The sequence below is a fragment of the Prinia subflava genome, chromosome 2 (genome assembly GCF_021018805.1).
Source record: "Prinia subflava isolate CZ2003 ecotype Zambia chromosome 2, Cam_Psub_1.2, whole genome shotgun sequence".
In the NCBI taxonomy this organism is placed as follows: domain Eukaryota; kingdom Metazoa; phylum Chordata; class Aves; order Passeriformes; family Cisticolidae; genus Prinia; species Prinia subflava.
In genome coordinates this window covers 81,959,805-81,976,102 of record NC_086248.1, presented here as the reverse complement: position 1 = coordinate 81,976,102, position 16,298 = coordinate 81,959,805, and the positions used below count along the sequence as shown (strand labels likewise).

General features: G+C 37.2%; 1 protein-coding gene across 10 annotated transcripts in view; it reads left to right on the top strand.

Moving 5' to 3' along the window:
* The window catches only part of THADA (THADA armadillo repeat containing), a 150,303-nt gene that overhangs the window by 36,616 nt on the left and 97,389 nt on the right, over positions 1 to 16,298 (top strand). For 8 of the 10 annotated variants that reach the window (XR_010079392.1, XM_063390782.1, XM_063390780.1 and 5 more), the window contains exons 27-28: positions 12,129 to 12,218; positions 13,607 to 13,738. Coding sequence is in view for 8 of the 10 variants with exons in the window: in XM_063390782.1 (XP_063246852.1) it covers positions 12,129 to 12,218; positions 13,607 to 13,738 (222 nt within the window). In the remaining 2 variants the exon portion in view is untranslated. The remainder of the gene's footprint in view (positions 1 to 12,128; positions 12,219 to 13,606; positions 13,739 to 16,298) is intronic. The other 2 variants (XR_010079393.1, XM_063390779.1) reach the window with 1 other exon arrangement.

Genomic DNA, 16,298 nt, shown 5'->3' with positions numbered 1-16,298 from the left:
AGTTGGTGTCCTGAGGTGAAAATTAATATGTCATGCTTGCTGTGTCTGCATCCTGGCTGCCTGGCTAAGATGGGATCAGTGGCGAGCTCTTCCCCAGCCCCTCTGCTGCTCAGCACTTGAATTGTGCCCTGGGATCTGCCTTCCACCCAGGAAGTGACTCAGGAGAGGGTCTCAGCTTCCAGCACATCCTCCCTCTGGCTGCTCTGGCATCATAGAATGATGTCAGTTGCAAGAGAACTGAAAGAACAGCTTGTTTCAACACCCCTGCCCTGGAAAGGGACACTTTCCACTAGACCAGATTCTCAAAGCCCTATCCAACCTGGCCTTGAACACTTTGAGAGACAGGGCATCCATAAATTCTCTGGGCAACCTATTCCAGTACTTCACAGTGAAGAATTTCTTCCTAATATCTGATCTAATCCTGCCCTCTGTCAATTCAAAGCCATTCTCTCTTGTCCTATCCCTACAAAGTCCTATGAAAATTCCTCTGCAGCTCTCTTGAAGGCACCACCCTGAGGGTCCCATTGAAGACCCGAGTGCTGTACTTGGTTTAATGTGAATTGATTCTGTAGGACTTTGGACAGCAGTGAGTTCTATAGACCAATGAATATTTTGATTAAATAGCCACTTCTTTTTTTCTTGTGCCATCAATTTGCAATGTAGATTTGTTCATTCCACGCACTTCTAAAGAAGCTGGAGTGTAGCGTGTGCTTCACAGTTCTGTTTCTTTCATGGTAGTTTCTTTTTCATCTTAGTGTTGCTTTTTTTGCTGTAGTTGATTGTAGGTTCCAGTGTCACATAAAAAATCAGGGCATCTTGATATGAAGCTGTATGTGTATAATGATAGTTAATGCAGACCTGAAAATCAAAATGAAAATCAGGGTAACTTACATGTACAGTTAACTGAAATTAATTTTGAAATGTTATTAAATTTCTTGTCATAGAGGAATTATCTTCTGTCCAAAGGAGGTACAGTAATAGTAGTGGTGCTTTCATATGTATGTATGTATATGTCATATAGCTTTTTGGTCTGTAGTACAATGTTAATTAAAGCTCCTACTGCTTGTTAGTGAACAAGACGCTTGTCATCAGACATTTGATAAGACTCTTCTTATCAAATTCCTGCTATTTCAGTTTGGTTTTTTTTTTTTTTAATTCCCCATCCCAAAGGATAAGCATGATCAGGAATTGTTTTTGAGTCAATTTGCCATTTGACTTAGAATAATCTTCAGTCTTTAGGGTAATAAAAAAGGATCATCCTGGTTGATCTGAAAATGAATTTTTTTGATTTGGAATATAAGTGCTGCAGAGTCCTTAGGAAGAGTGACCAGCGGCCTCAGGTATAGGCTGGGATTAAAAGAAAGAGTTGGAATTAGGGAGAATTCCCTCTTCTTCTCACCTTGGTGGAAGAGGTTTCAAGAAGGAAAAGCTTCAACTTTAATTAAAAAACAGGGTTTCAAGCAAGGCTGAAATGGTACTGTGCAGGCTGATGATTTTTATGTTTCATAACTGGTAATGTATATATGTATATATTTGCATTTTGGGAGGAGGGGAGCTCCTGTGTATTTATAGCATAGTGAAGGATGATGCATATGCAGGAAAATAGTTAGTTGTAAACACAGATTTTTCTGTGGAGTTAATACTCATGCTGCCTGGAATGCAGTATGTATGTATGCAGTATGTATGAGTGCTGCCATGTTTTCAGTGTTGGTTTAGATCTGTTGGAAAAGAAAGAAAGCTTTTCTTGCCATCTACATAATACCTTGTCTTTATTTTCATTTGTAGCTGTCAGTAGATGTTAATGACTTCAAACTCTGGAAAGGGGAAACTTACCTTTTTAGTTACAATAAGATGAAAACTCTGGAGATGTTAATAGGCTATGAAGATGCCCTGCTGGCTGTGAGGCAGTCAACATGCATGACTGCCCTCTGCTTTCCTTGTTTTTATTGCAAGTTGAGTGTTCAGCACTTCTCAGTAAGTGGTTGCTTGCACACTTGAAGGTCACTGAGTAAAATCAGCTTCTAAAAACAGTTAGGTTGGTCATTTTATCTTCAAAATTACATGCTTTTTCTTTAATGTTAAGGTTTTTAAGAGCATAAAGAATCACATTTAATGCTGTGAAAAGTTAGAGGAAAACACTAGAAAGTGAATGTTCTCATGGAAACCTCTCTTTTCATAACATTGTCCCTAAATTAAATTAATCTGATATCATTTTCCTTTTCTCTAAGCTACTTTTGAGTTGTAGCTTCAGATACATAGACTGCATTGTAAGGATATGATTCCTGTTATATATTTTATTCTTGACAGGTTAACACTTGTAGTATTTTTAACTTAGCACCTGAAAACTCTGTCTGACATCAAGGATGTTTTGTCAGTCTTAACAGCAAGCTTATTAGACATTTTCAGTGGATCATACAAAGCTTTGTAGGACTTCTGGGATGGGTCAGTGTTGCCCACAGAGGAGTGGCCAGTCCTGTTTTGGGGTAAGCCACAATAAACAGCAGTAGCACTAACGTGGTCAGGCTCTAGTGGCACATCAGTGTGGTAAAATGGGATAGCTCTTAGGTGAGTTCCCTGGAGGGGATGCTCACAGTGACTCAGGCCCTTAAATGCTCAGTACCGCCTTGGAGATGCAGCAGTGGCAGAATCCCCGTGTGCCAGCTGAGGTCCAGGCCTGTGTGAGGGGTGGTGGCCACTGCCACGGCTCCAGGAGTGCTGAGCCTCTTGTGCCAGCTCCAGCAGGGACACGCGCGTACGGCTCGATTCCCAGAGCTCACTGAGCTCTGCGCCTCTTGGGCTGCGTGCTGTGCAAGGCCTGGGATTGCTTTATCTTGGATCTCGGTAGAGATTCCCTAGAGGATTTTCTCTGGCAGCGTTGGCCTGTTGCAGCTCTTCAGTTGGAATACTGTGTCAGTGACAGTGAGGTTTCCTGAGGTGACTGAGAAGTTTCAATGCCTCTGGTGCTTTTCCTCTGGCTCCTTCTGTGTCACCTTTAGCAGCCTGTTCCCTCCATGCCACCTCAGTTGTTCTGGTGAATGCTTTCAAAGTAGTTATTAAGGATTTGTTGCAGTAGGTTGCCTTGTGAGGGGGTTGTTTTTGTTAAGGAAAAAAATCCCCTGCCCTTCTGTATGCCAAAAATAGGCCACATTTATTTTGTTCAATTTTTTTGTTTTTAATACTCTGGCTCTCTTTTTTTTTATTGACATTGACAGATGTAGAAGACCTAATCTTAGGACTGTCTCAAGAAAACATGCAAAAGTTCAGGCTGACTCAGATACCGTTACAGCTTTTGCTGATTAATAGTTCAATAACAATATGTTTGTTTAAACATTATTTTGAACAGGCTCCCAAAGTGCCTTTATAACAAGAATAATGATGATAAGGTGCTATTAACTTGTTAGTTGAAGGTAAAATTTATGGAAGTTCTGTGCAGAAACAGAAACAACTAGAAAACAAGCTCCCAAACAAATCTGTTTCCCTCTGTTATTGCTTTAATTACTCTGTTTATTTTGCAGGTCTAAACTAAAACTCTAAACTTCCCTGTAGCAGAAAATAGGGATTTTTCTTCTCGAGGCTGAGGATGCTCTCTATCTGTATGATTTCTGCTGGCTTTAGGAACACAGTGTGTGTCTTTCTCTTTTTGATAAAATACCTAAAATCTACAGAACCATTTTTACTTCAAGATCTTATCTTGTCTATACAGAGTCAGAAAAGCAATAACCCGCATAAATCCCAGTTACATTTCTGGGGCCTAAAGCACACTTAAATCATTGGTGTGCAAATGTGTATCTCTGCTTTCCTGAACAGTAAGTATCTTCATAACATCCTGTCTTAAGACAGCACCAGAAAATAGAACAATGAACATGGTAAAATGAGCTGAATGAAAGTTTACCCAAATGGAAACAGCCTAAAAACATATATGCTGGCCCAAGGTAACTTCATTCATTTCTGTTAAAGAAATTACAGGCATAATGGTAATATTGGTTTTTATCAAGTGAATAAAATGCATTCCATGAAACAAAAATTAATGTAAACTGCCCGCACAAATAGATAATTTACTTTCTGCTGTAGTGATAAAAGTTTTCATTAGTATGAGTAGAGTAATTGTTCTATTTTGATCTGTGTGTATTATACATATCCCTTATTCATTAACTTCACTCTGCTAAGTAAAAAGCAGCACAGAATTCTGCTCCTCACTGAATACTTCCGGAGAGAAAGTGTGGATTATTTGAGCTGAAATTTACAATGCCAAATTTGTGGTAAGAGACTGAAGATAACAGTGTTATAGGCAGTGGTTGAAAAGAATTCTTGGAGACTTTATATATATATATATATATATATATATGCGTATCTCTTAATTTTAGTTATATTTCTTTGTGTACATACATTTGTGTGTGCATATACTCATATGCACAGTTCAATGTCCTAAGAAAGGTTTGTTAAAAGCAATTATATATAAAATAATTATTTAAAACTCAGTTTTCAGTGTAGTTTTAGATGCATGCATATATCAAAAGATACATTTGTGTATCAAAGTGGAGTGGTGATTAATGTGTTGCTATAGGTGCCAGGTTGTGTCTGTGATGTTGGTTTTAAGTGCTGGTACCCTGTTTTTGTTCTGAGCCCATTGTATGCATACTCCTCTATTTAGCACCACAGCAGAAGTGCTCTTCACGAGTTACTTTACTGAACTGTGTGTTGCGTAATTATTCCTCTTAAGTCATACTTTTCCTGATGTATTTGTTCTGTGCAGGTGCTCTTTCCATACCTGATCACACAAAGACTGTAATAAATACCAAAACAAGAGGTATAAAGAAACTTGTGCTTAAGAGATCAAAGCAAACCAGACCATGCAGTCCTTTGGAAATCTTGGCTAGCTCTCTTGTAAATAAAAGTGCCTCCAAAGCAGAAGGTATTTAACTACGATATTTATAAGGGGTTTGATTGGCAGTTCAGTTATTAACCTCATAAAAACACAGCAACATAAACTAGTACAAATGTTTATTCTAGCACTTCTATCTGAAGGAAAATGAAAACCAAGATATAGTGGCATATTCTTAGATCCTTTAAAGTATTTATTTTAGGTCTGTGTAGCGTAAAAGAATGTGTTTTTTTTCAAGTCAGTGAACTTAAACTATTTTGCTTACTGTTCTGGGATTTAAGTGTTTTCTTATTAATAACAAAACAAGTGTTAGATTTATTGAAGGTAGAGAGTCACCACATCTTTATTAAAGGTTCTAACCCCACATCTTTATGATGATGCTTCTTTCCCTTCATAGTGTTTTCCATTTCATGCAGGGTAAAAATGAAATCTGAATTGTTTTTTTGTAACTGATTTGATGAGGTTACAGAAGAGTTGTGCGTTTTTGTCATGGAAGAGGTGTCCTGTATCATGTTAGCTCTATAAGAACAAGTATGCAATAGTCTTCTGTATCCTTGCTCTTGGGGTTATTAGCATTATACCAGGGTTTTTTTAATAGTTGTTTTTTCCAGGCCTCATTGTGGCCTCCCACAAAATTATGTGGCCATTTTGCCTTCTATGGCAGCACTAAAATTCTCTTTTGTGTGTAAAATGTTTTATTGAAAGCAACTCTTGTCATGAGTTCTGAGACAGTATGTGATTTCAGGTATTTAACTCTTAGGTATATTCTTTAAAACAAAGTTATCTGAGGCAAATTAAAATTTGTATATAATCTCTATTTCTAAAGGAACATGCCTGCTGCTATTGTCTCTGTCTCTTAGTAAAACTAGTGATGATTCTCTGGTTGTCATCCAGAAGGACTGATAATCAAGAGCTTTCATAAATACATACTGCTTCTGAAATAAAATTTTAAATGATTTTTTTTTCTACATCAAGCTAGTATTTTAAGTACTAGTGTACAATCTGGCAAAAATAATAGTTTGTGCTGAATTAAAGACTAAGTTACTAACTTAATAAAAACTATTAAATCTCAAGAATTTTGTTCTGAGCAGGATCTTTTGTTTAGTGTACTTGCAGTGGCTTGTGATGGCCAGCAAATTCAGGAACACAAGACAAACATTGATCTTTTAAGAAGGCAAGGGTAAAACCATGGTGGCGGAGTGGGAAGTAGCTGAGTGGAACCATACAAGCTATAAAGGGATCTCTTTGTCCTGTTTCCTTGATTCCCAGTGAGAGTATGACTGGTAGCAGCACTGTATCAGGTCAGTGGTAACTTTGGATGAGTTAAAACCTCCAAAGTCTCAAGGACATTTCAGAACTATCCTGAGTAACAGTGCTTCATTCCCCTTGCCCCATAGAAAACTTCCAAGCTATGATTTGTGGCCTTCAGTCTGTGCTGATGCTGAGGTTTATTCATCCCAGGTGCAAAATCTGTAGTTTTATTAATTGTTCTCCTTACTACCACTTTTGAATAATTTTGAATGTTACATATTTGCCTTTGTAGTTGTATAATATTATGCTATTTTGCTGTGTAGAATAGCAGATAAAATTACCCTTTGAGTCAAATATAGTACATTCTTTCAGTTTTGCTCCCCCTGTAGTTAGAACATTTCTGTTTTCTGTACCTTTATTGCTGTTCCTCGTCCTGTCATGGCAAGCAGATGATTGTCATAGAATTAACTCCCATTAAAGGAGCAAAAAAATAATGTAATTCTTAAAGCATGTCTCAAATTAGCTTTGGTCTTTACCATAACCTTGGCATAAATCAATCTGCCATACATTTTTTCTTGGTCTTTTTGTGTAGTTAAAAAAAATACGTTTCCCATTTATTTCGAGTTCATGCTTCTGAAATCTGTCTTTGTGAGCAGGGAAATATGCTTCCTATGGTTTCAGACAGCATCTAACTGTTTAATAAATGATAAGGGTCAGGGAAAGAACAAATGTTAAAATGGCCAACTAAAACCTAGTCTAGTAAGGTTAGCCTTGTTAAGTTGTATTGTGGGATTTTTTCATAATTCAGTGATGTCAGAAGAAGCAAATATATAAAATGTGTATTGTCTATATAAATCTGTCATTTTGAATGACAGTTTAGCCAAAGTCTGTCCTGGTTTTCAAGTTCTTTCAGCAGCAGTTGTCCTTGCAGTGCCAGGAGTAAGTTGGGTTCTATTTCTGCATTACTGCTCTTTAACATAAAGGATCATTTGATATGTGGTTAATGATTCCAATGTAAGGATTGTTATAACACAAGTAGATTTTACAGGAGACAAAAATATTACTGTAAATTCATGAAAACTATATTCTTGGTCCTGATCTAAGTGTGTCTTATCTATATTTTTTCACATTCTGGTTCTATTTTTTTTGTTTTTAAATGTGGTGTTTTTCCCTGTCAAATATCTGACCATGCATTTGTCAGCTGACGTGAGATGTTAGCAGTGTTTGTGTTTCAAAAAGAACACCAGAAACCCTTTATCTCCTTGCAAGATTCTCTCTAAATCTCACCTATGCTATACTCAAATATGAACATATTTGCTGCAAATGTTCTTTTACATGTCAGTTACTAAAAACAGCCTACAAGGTTATAAAGCTCTGTTCTTCTGAAAAATAAATGAAAGAACAGAAGCAGGTAATCTCTGACACATGTCACAGTAAAATGATATGTCTGCCCCAGTGTCACAGCAGAATTTTAATCTACAGTGTTCTCTTAAGTGTACATCACAGTTTTAAAAAGAACACTGCAACATCCAATATTTTTATTCTTAAAGGTATTTTTAAAATGCAGTTAAATAATCTACCCACTTATTATGTGTAAAGGTGGAGTATTTTGTTAGAAAGACTTCAGTTAAATAAACATAGATGTTAACCCTTGGGATGTGTAGCATCAAGGTGCTACTAAGACAAACACGATGTGTAATCACTGGAGATGTCACAGTTTTCAGCAGCATTTGTGAATTGGTTTTAGAAGTTTGATGTTATTGGGATGTCCACAAGCAAAACACATGAAAACTTTAAAGCACATCATTCTTGGCTTAGTTTAACCCACTCCAGGTTCTGCTCTGAAAAGTGATAAAGCCAAAGAACTGGTGCTAAATGGAAGAACTGCTGACCCTCACGAACATAATAAGGGCTTCTGGATTAGGTTATTTCAGAAAAAAGTAAAACTGATTTTTGTATCTTTTCTGAAGAAGCATTATCAACACTCTAAATTGTGTATCATGCTTAAACCAGACTTTCCCCTGAAGTGTTATAGACTTGGTCTGTTTTGAGGTTTGGGATTTTTTTTTTTTTAATTTTTACCCCTATCACTAGTTGGTTTTTTGTAACTTAGCTATGATTCAGTTGTTTTCCAAGAGCTTGCTGCTGGCTATTAAATTCTGTCTTTCCTATCATCACATGCCTTCAAATTAACTTCTTGCCAATTGATGTGACTTCTGTGTTCTGTGAAAGATTTTTCTTCCCCCTCTTTTGCCTGCTCCAGAATCTATTTAAGAGGAAAAGTTTGACTCAAGGGCACACAAAGGATTGTTAGGAGTGGTGAGTGTTGCTTGATTCCATATAACATAGTACAGAAGATACCTCTGTATTACTGTTTCTTGTTAATGGGACATCTTTTCAGGTGTGGAGAACTGAATGAAAGTGCCAAAGGAACTCATGTATGTCTCTCTACATAAACATTCTTTGTCAGTCTTTCTTCTGGGTGCTTAACCATGACTGCTGTGTCTAGCCATCATAATGAAACCTTTTGTGAATGAGTTGTACTCTGTCATCTGGCTTTTGTGCAGAATTGCTTTCATGAAAAAACATTAACATTGTTAAACTGGAAACTCTGAGGTGTAAATATTGCATCTTCTTACGTACTGCAGTATTCTGCATGCATGCAGTTCTTCAAATTATTTTTACAAGTGAATTTAGTAGGATATGAGTGCTTCCATTAGTTTCTCTCTCAGCCTTTCTATATCAAAGCATCATTTTTATTTACATACTTGAATGACATTTTACCTTGGGGAGAGGGATTTCATTGTGTCATCAGCCCATTGATAACTTCTCTGTTTCATTACTCCCTCTCTCAGTAAATAACCTCCCAGCAGTTCATTGTTTGGGTCTCAGTAATCCTGGTTGAAATTCTGGATTGTGAAATTGTGCTTCTTCGAGTTACAAACAGGAAAAAAGAAAATACTATTACAGAGTCTGTGGTTAAACATACTGTTAAAGATAATCTGTGATGCAATATAAAAATAGTTTCAGCTGGACATGAGGTAAAATAGTAGTATCATAGGGCTCTTCTCAGTTACTTCTTTTATAAACACATTTTAGGGGGAGTAGATGTAAAATCTTGTGATCTGTGGAATGTTTGGTTTAAGATTTTAATTATGGTAGCTCTGTTGCCAGAAATCTGTGTTTGAACTATGTCAGTGACTAATGGGAAGGTAGTTATCTGTATTTTTAATTTAAACCTGTTGTTCCCTGTCAGATCTGTTGCAGAATAGGAAGAAAAAGTTTGTTTCATGAGGACTGTTGACAGTGGCTTTGGGGTTGTTTTAGTCCACATTTACTTGATATGTTCTTTTATAGATATGTCAGGGATTCGTCTTTTTAAAGATATGGATAGCTTATTACTTGTGAAGCCTAACTCACATTTGTGTGCCATGTACAGATTATGTACATGCATGGATCTATTTATATCACTAGCATGCATGGGACATATCTCAAAGTGCTAGTATTTGTTTTTCAAAGGAGTACGGTTATTGATGAAATAATTATAAATATGTGGCTTATTGTCATGAATAGTTTTGAGGAGCAGAACCATTATACTTTCTTGTTGTTCCAGTCTGTTACAGTACACAAATAGTTGTGTGTACATGTTTCCAGGAGCAAAAAGCATGGTCAGCATTAAAAAATGAAACAATTAATTTCCTCTGTTCTGTACTGTCTAGCTGTTTTGCTTCCTGCTTATTCCCAGTTGTGCATCTCCTTGCCTTAACATCCCCAAGTTGTGGATTCACACTTAAATTAATGCTCTGTATTTTGAACACACTTTTTAATTTTGCAGCACTTCTGATAATGTGTAGTGTTTCTTGTTTCCCCTCTGAACTGAAGGCCCTTTAACAGTCTGCTCAGACAGTTGTGTCTTCTTTTCTCTGAAGATGCCTGTGGACATCTCTGGAGATACTGCTGTCAGTGGTTTTGATTAGGCTGCCTTCTGCCATCAATAAGCTCTAGAGCAGTAAAGCTAGTAGGAGATTATGTAGGTTATGTAAGTTACCCACTTCAGTAGTTACAGTTTCTTTTCCTGTCAAAAAGATTTATGAAAACATGCTAATTGCAAAGAATTTTGAGGCCTTGTAAGGATATTCAGTTCCATTATTTATTATTGATTCAAATGTGACTGCTGAATTTTTGATACATTAAAAATAGACCTGGTTAAAAGTACTTGTGAGGTGCTACCTGTATATAGTCCTCTCTTAAATCTCTTAAGTAGTGGCCATCCATTCTATAGGAAACTTGACCCCAATTCTGCTTTTGCATATTGCACTCTGTAGCACAAGAAATGGAGATGTCACAGCATTTTTGGATAGAACTTTTTCTTTGTAAATACTGAGTCCTTAATGTTTTACATGGGAAAATTTGGTAGGATGGACTGTTTGACCTATTAGATCTTAAGTTTTGTGCTGTCTCTGGCTTTGCATCTTCAGTTTGCTACATACTGTATGTGCAAAAAAATTGAAGTAGTTTTGAGGACACTATTAGAAAAAATTGCATGGGTGTCTTCTGCTTGAATAACCAGTTACCAATATTGATGGCTTTAAACTATCCTCAGAATGCTTCCATTTATATCAATTCATGGTTGCAATGCTTCCATGTCATTTTTAAATCTGAAATCTTTCTTGTAGCTATCACAGCTACTGTGTGTTCCTTGCTTTTAGTTCTGGCGGTTCACTATATTGTATATATTCACAGAATTCTTCTTACTTGCCTTGGGAAAGTGTCCTGTCCCTCTTTGAACATTTGTTTCCACCTAACAGTCTGGTTTTGCTGTGTTTATTCTGTGGTCTGTGGCTCAGGCATGTTATGTTAGCTGAGTGCTGGAAGGAGCTGTGCTGATGTTTGCCATGTGCTCGTTTACTCGTGCGTGATTTTTTTTGTCTGCTTATTTTTACGCACATTCAGTCTTGCCATCGCTTTGTGTTATTTTTCCAAACCTGGATCTGTCTGCTTATTAGAAGCTTTGCATTGGAGTCATGCTAACATGGAACATTTGTCTTGGTTGATCTTGTGGCAAGCAAACTCAGCAGTTGGCTTTGTTTTTCTAAAGGATGGCCTTCCATTTATTTATTTTTAAAGGAAGACTTTATCTGCATACCATATATGTCTCATAAGAGTTTCCCCACGGTAACATTCAAGTGGTTCTTGCTTCGATGATGTTGAATGGTTTCGTATAAACCATGAAGCCATCCTTTATCTGACCAAAAGATTGTAAAACAAATACAGAAGATTTCTACTTACGTCTTTTTAGCTTGGACTGATTTGCTGTTGCAGCTTTAACTGTGTTGCCTTACTGGCTCTGGCTAGGGATGAGTTCATGAGGTGTTTGTACATTGCACTGTTTTGAACATGGTTGCTCCATCTACAGAAGCAGAAATGTGACCTGCAGTGTCACTGCTGCCATGTGCTGGAAGCAGCGCTGTGGAAAGAGGGCTGAGGGAAGCTCAGAATCTTCTGCCACTGCATTTTACAAATCTTCCGTGAATTACTATTCTGAGGTGCTTTTTAGCATCAGCAAGCTATGGGTATCTTTTAGTACATGTCTATTAAATATATTCTATTAGCTAGTTAGGACATGAGCCATGCTGAAGGAAGTGTCACTTCTCCTGTTCAACCAGAGTATCATTACAATAGTGTTGCAATTTAAACTGTTGTATCTTTTTCTTTTTAGTGTGATTAAGGCCCCTTTTTCCCAGAGCGGCCTGATCAGTTTAGCTGACAAAGTGTTAGTGAGCACACATAGAGACTGTTACTTGACTTGTGTAAACTACATTCTATCACCATTTTTCATGAAACATTATGCCTTAGTTGAGAGTTCATTGTGCATGCGTGGTTCTTCTGCCTCTCCAGCTTCACTGTATCATCAGAAATACAACAAATAAACTGATATTTGAGTGTAACTAGTTACTGTAGAATGTTAATTATGACTCTTCATTTCTTTCTGCAGAATGACAGGAAGGGAGTTCTTCTCTCGGTTTCCAAGCCTTTATCCTTTCCTTCTCAAGCAGCTAGAGATTGTAACCAGCACTTTGAACAGGTAAGATGATGTCTGAGAAAACCTTGAAATACAAAGTGAAGTGAAAAGGTTAAACTGAGTTGTGTCACATACACACCCTAATGCCATTGTATACGTCAGTGCTTCTTGAAATTATACAGTTCTAATGTTTTTGCTAAGGCTTTTTTCTTTTAACTTCGGCACTTTAGGTTTTAGGTCTCTGAAGATTGAACTACTGTTGACTAATTAAGAGTTGCTGTGTTCTTAGGATCAGATGTTAAGGAACTTATGTTTTTCAGCGAAACAGAACCCGGGTGTTTGAGTGTCTCACATTTAACAATGAGGTTTCCCAGCATGTTTAAGTGATACGGGGTCATAGGCCTCAAGTAACACCACATGAGCACTTTCCAGCCTGTGGCACACTGACTCTGGGGAAGGTCCTTGATCTTGTTTTAAAGACTCCACAAATGGTGCTTGAGAGCTACGATTTGATCAATGCAGATGATACCATTTGGGATGACGCTGTAACCTCCAGGTTCATGAACTTTCAAAGTAAACCAGTGCTGGCTTTGGGTTTTTTTTAAATGCTATGAAATAAACTGTGCACGTTGAGCAGCTGATTTATGGGTGAAGTTCAGCTGACTGTTTAATGGACCTAAGGTGGACACTTGGAAGCAGGAATTTCACCAGTCATTCCATGTTTTGCAGTCTCTGCAATAAGAAAAGAGGTTGAGTATATTGTGTATAGCAACCCACTCTATTTGACATTCTAAAAGGTGACAGTGTCGTCACTAGTACATTTTGGGAAGTTTTTCAGTTGAAAAAGACTGAAAACTGCTGTCTGAAATGTTGGTCTTGAATGCTTTCCAGTATGGATTAAGACTTATATCTTCTTATTAGTTGTTAAATAAATCCAAAAGTATTGATTTTAATGTGGTTTTCTGATTGTTTTTACTATATGAATAGTAGACCCTTGGTGTCAATGACAAGAACTATTCTGTAGTAAAATGTATTATTTATAAAATACACATTTCCTTCCAAACTGATAAAAGTAATTTTTTAAACCACCTTTTGTAACTCAGCTCTCTCAGTTTCCCAGTTCATAGAGAAGCATTATCTGTGCAGGTTTTTAATACTATTTAAAAATGAAGGCAGCTTACCACATTTGGGAATAAAGGAGGCTTGGAATAATGTGTATAAGCAGAGGCAATACAGCTTCCTTCATTAAAGTGTCTTCATTAGAGGGGTTCCCTGCAGAAGAACTGGATGTCATATGTGATCCCAGCAGGATTTGCCCTTCCATTAATGATCAGCCTGGGATAACTCCTTGAACCGGAGATGCAGAAGGCTGTTTTGTGGGGAAGAGGCTCAAGACTAGCATGAAGGAGGATGCATTTTTCACCAAATGCTTCTTACACCTTTTTATTTAGTGAAGCTGAAGAGTTGAAAATCCATCCAAGCCTGTTTCTTTTGCTTTTAATCCTGGGAAGACTGTATCCATCTCCAATGGATGGCTCTCACTCAGCACTCAGCACAGCCCCGTTTGTCCCCTTTATTATAAGGTACGGTGATTTTGTAGTTGTTTCTTATGTGGTGTGAGTTCTTTCTTGAATCTTTGGATTTTTTTTTTAATAAAATGCCTTTTTAAGCTTGTCTTCTGTTTTAATCCTTAAAGGAAAAATTGGTATTCATTGGTTATACTTCTCTGTATTAGTAATATTTGTTTTGGAGAATTAGAAAGAATATTGACGTATGCAATTCTTTGTATGGCTTGTGTCTGAATTTTCATCTGCAAATGCTGTATGGCATCACTGCTGCCACTGAGAGGGCAGATTAAAACTTATGAGCTTGGCAAATATCAGCAATGCAATATTTGTTATACAAGTTTCTGATGGGTTTTTTCAGTCCTGCAGAATGATTGTTTGCAACTCATAAATGTGATGTTTGATATATAGACTTGCAGATGTGTGTATATGTCTGTTTCTATATCCATTCATGAATATATGTAGCTAGATAAAGATATGGATCTGTCCTTTATCTAACATGTTTCTAAGATGACTCTTCAAATATTTATACAGTGTAACTTTCATTTATATGGTGGTTACAAGAAGATATTCAACAGGTATTTTGCTACTCTGTATGCTTCCTCTTTGGAATTAGGAGCCTCATAAGGGAACCAGGGCTGTGGTGGGTAGGGAGAAATGAGCATCACCAGTATTTGAGAGGAAGTGTTGCTATCTGTGTGAAAGCTTCAGTGCAGAAGGGTGACAAACTTCTGTGCTTCATCTTGCTTGTCTAGTAGTGAAACAAGACAAAGTTGTTACCCCAAGATCTTTCATTTTTTTAAAGCTACTGTTTATGTTAGAAAATAGCATCTCTGTCTGCTTCTTTTTCACAGCAGATGTCACGTATTTCTTGGCTTTTATGATGTTTTATGAATTTTCAAGAATCAATACTAATTACCATTTTTTCTGAAAGGAAAAAATCTGCAATATGAGTTTTAAAATACACTGTATTTAACAATTAAATATGTTTGGCTTTCTGCTGTGTCTGAATCTTTAATGCTTTTTGGGGAAATGTTTAAAACTATTTGTTACATCAGTAATTGGCTCTGTTTTGATGCCTTAATGCACTGAGAATACTTGTTTTGGTTTTGTTTTTTTAATGTTTCAGCATCATTTTGGTTATTGCTAATAGATTAACTTCTGATAAGCTTTTGGTTACAGCTTTTTATTTTTGTCTTTTTTTCTGTTATGACCACTACTTTTTGCAAGGTACGTAAACCAGCAAAATAACTTTTCAGTCTTAGCTGGCTTATATTGAGGTTATTTAAATTCATTCAGAAGATATGCAGGGAGAGCCCCAGTAAAATCTTTAAGCTAAGAACCTGGGATGTTTGAGACACTTGTACTGTTGGACCCACTTTCCTTTAAATGTGTTCCTAAAGAGGGATGATGCAGCAGATAAAGATGCTGTTTTCTACATTTCCTTTCCGTTGATTTTGGTAGTAAATGCTGTGGATGCAGGTGTAAAACTAGCATAAAATTACTACATATTTGTGGCAGAAAGTTGCAGGTGGGTGTACAGACATGCATTTTCTGTCTCGTTACTTAGCAAAGTATTGAAATGTTTATGGTTGCCAGGGGACAATACCAAGGATTCTGCAGAGGTAAATGTATTTATGGTGTAGCGCAGTGTGTTGGAATTCTGGCTGTATTTCTGTCTACAATTCTTACACCCTTGTTCTTTGAATGATATGACTGTTTTCTGTTCATTCTGATGGCAATTGTTACAATATGAAGGGTTGATTTATCTTGGTAAAACTAATACGTTGGTATTTTCCTTTCTATTTCACTTTCTATTTTTCATTATGCAATAGCAAATGAACAAAAATAAAGTTATTTCCTATTTGTTTGGTTGTTCTTCAGAAGGTGGTAATGGAGGTTGTTGTGAAGTCACCGATTAGAGAGGCTCAAAGAGAAGGTCTGCTGCCAAATCATTAAACGGTGTATATAAACTGCTGCTTTGAATTGCTCAGTGCAGTGCTGTGCTCTGTAGCATCTGCACATACATATAATTACACGGTAGTCCAGTGCAGTTATAACATGTAATTGCCGTGCCATGCCTTACCATGAGAATTTGTTTAGGATGGTGTACCAGTGTCAGGGAAGGACACAGCCACGTGGTGAGGAGAGAGGAAAGGTGAACGTGACCCATAACTGGTCCTAAAACCCCTTCCAGGGCAGGGCCCACAGGGAAGTGATTCACTTGTAGCACTGAGAAGATGAACAGAATATTGTGTTTGCAAGCAAATGAGTGGTTCTGTGAGCAAAACTGGGTTGAGCAGAAAGAATTCAAGTTGGGCTTTGCAAGAGTTTTACTAAAGCTCGAGTGGAATTTTCCATCTAGTGGGAGTTGAGCTGTGGTTGCTCTGACCGTGCCGAGATGAATTGCACAATATGAGCAGGATTAAATGCTGCAAGGACAAATCTCAATCTCTGCACATAGTTGTTACTCCCTGTTGAACCAGGGCATTTGATTACCTATCTGCAGTTCTATTAAGCTATTTTTCCCCCTGCAGATGTTTTACTTGGAAATGAACACTTTGATTCACAACTTATT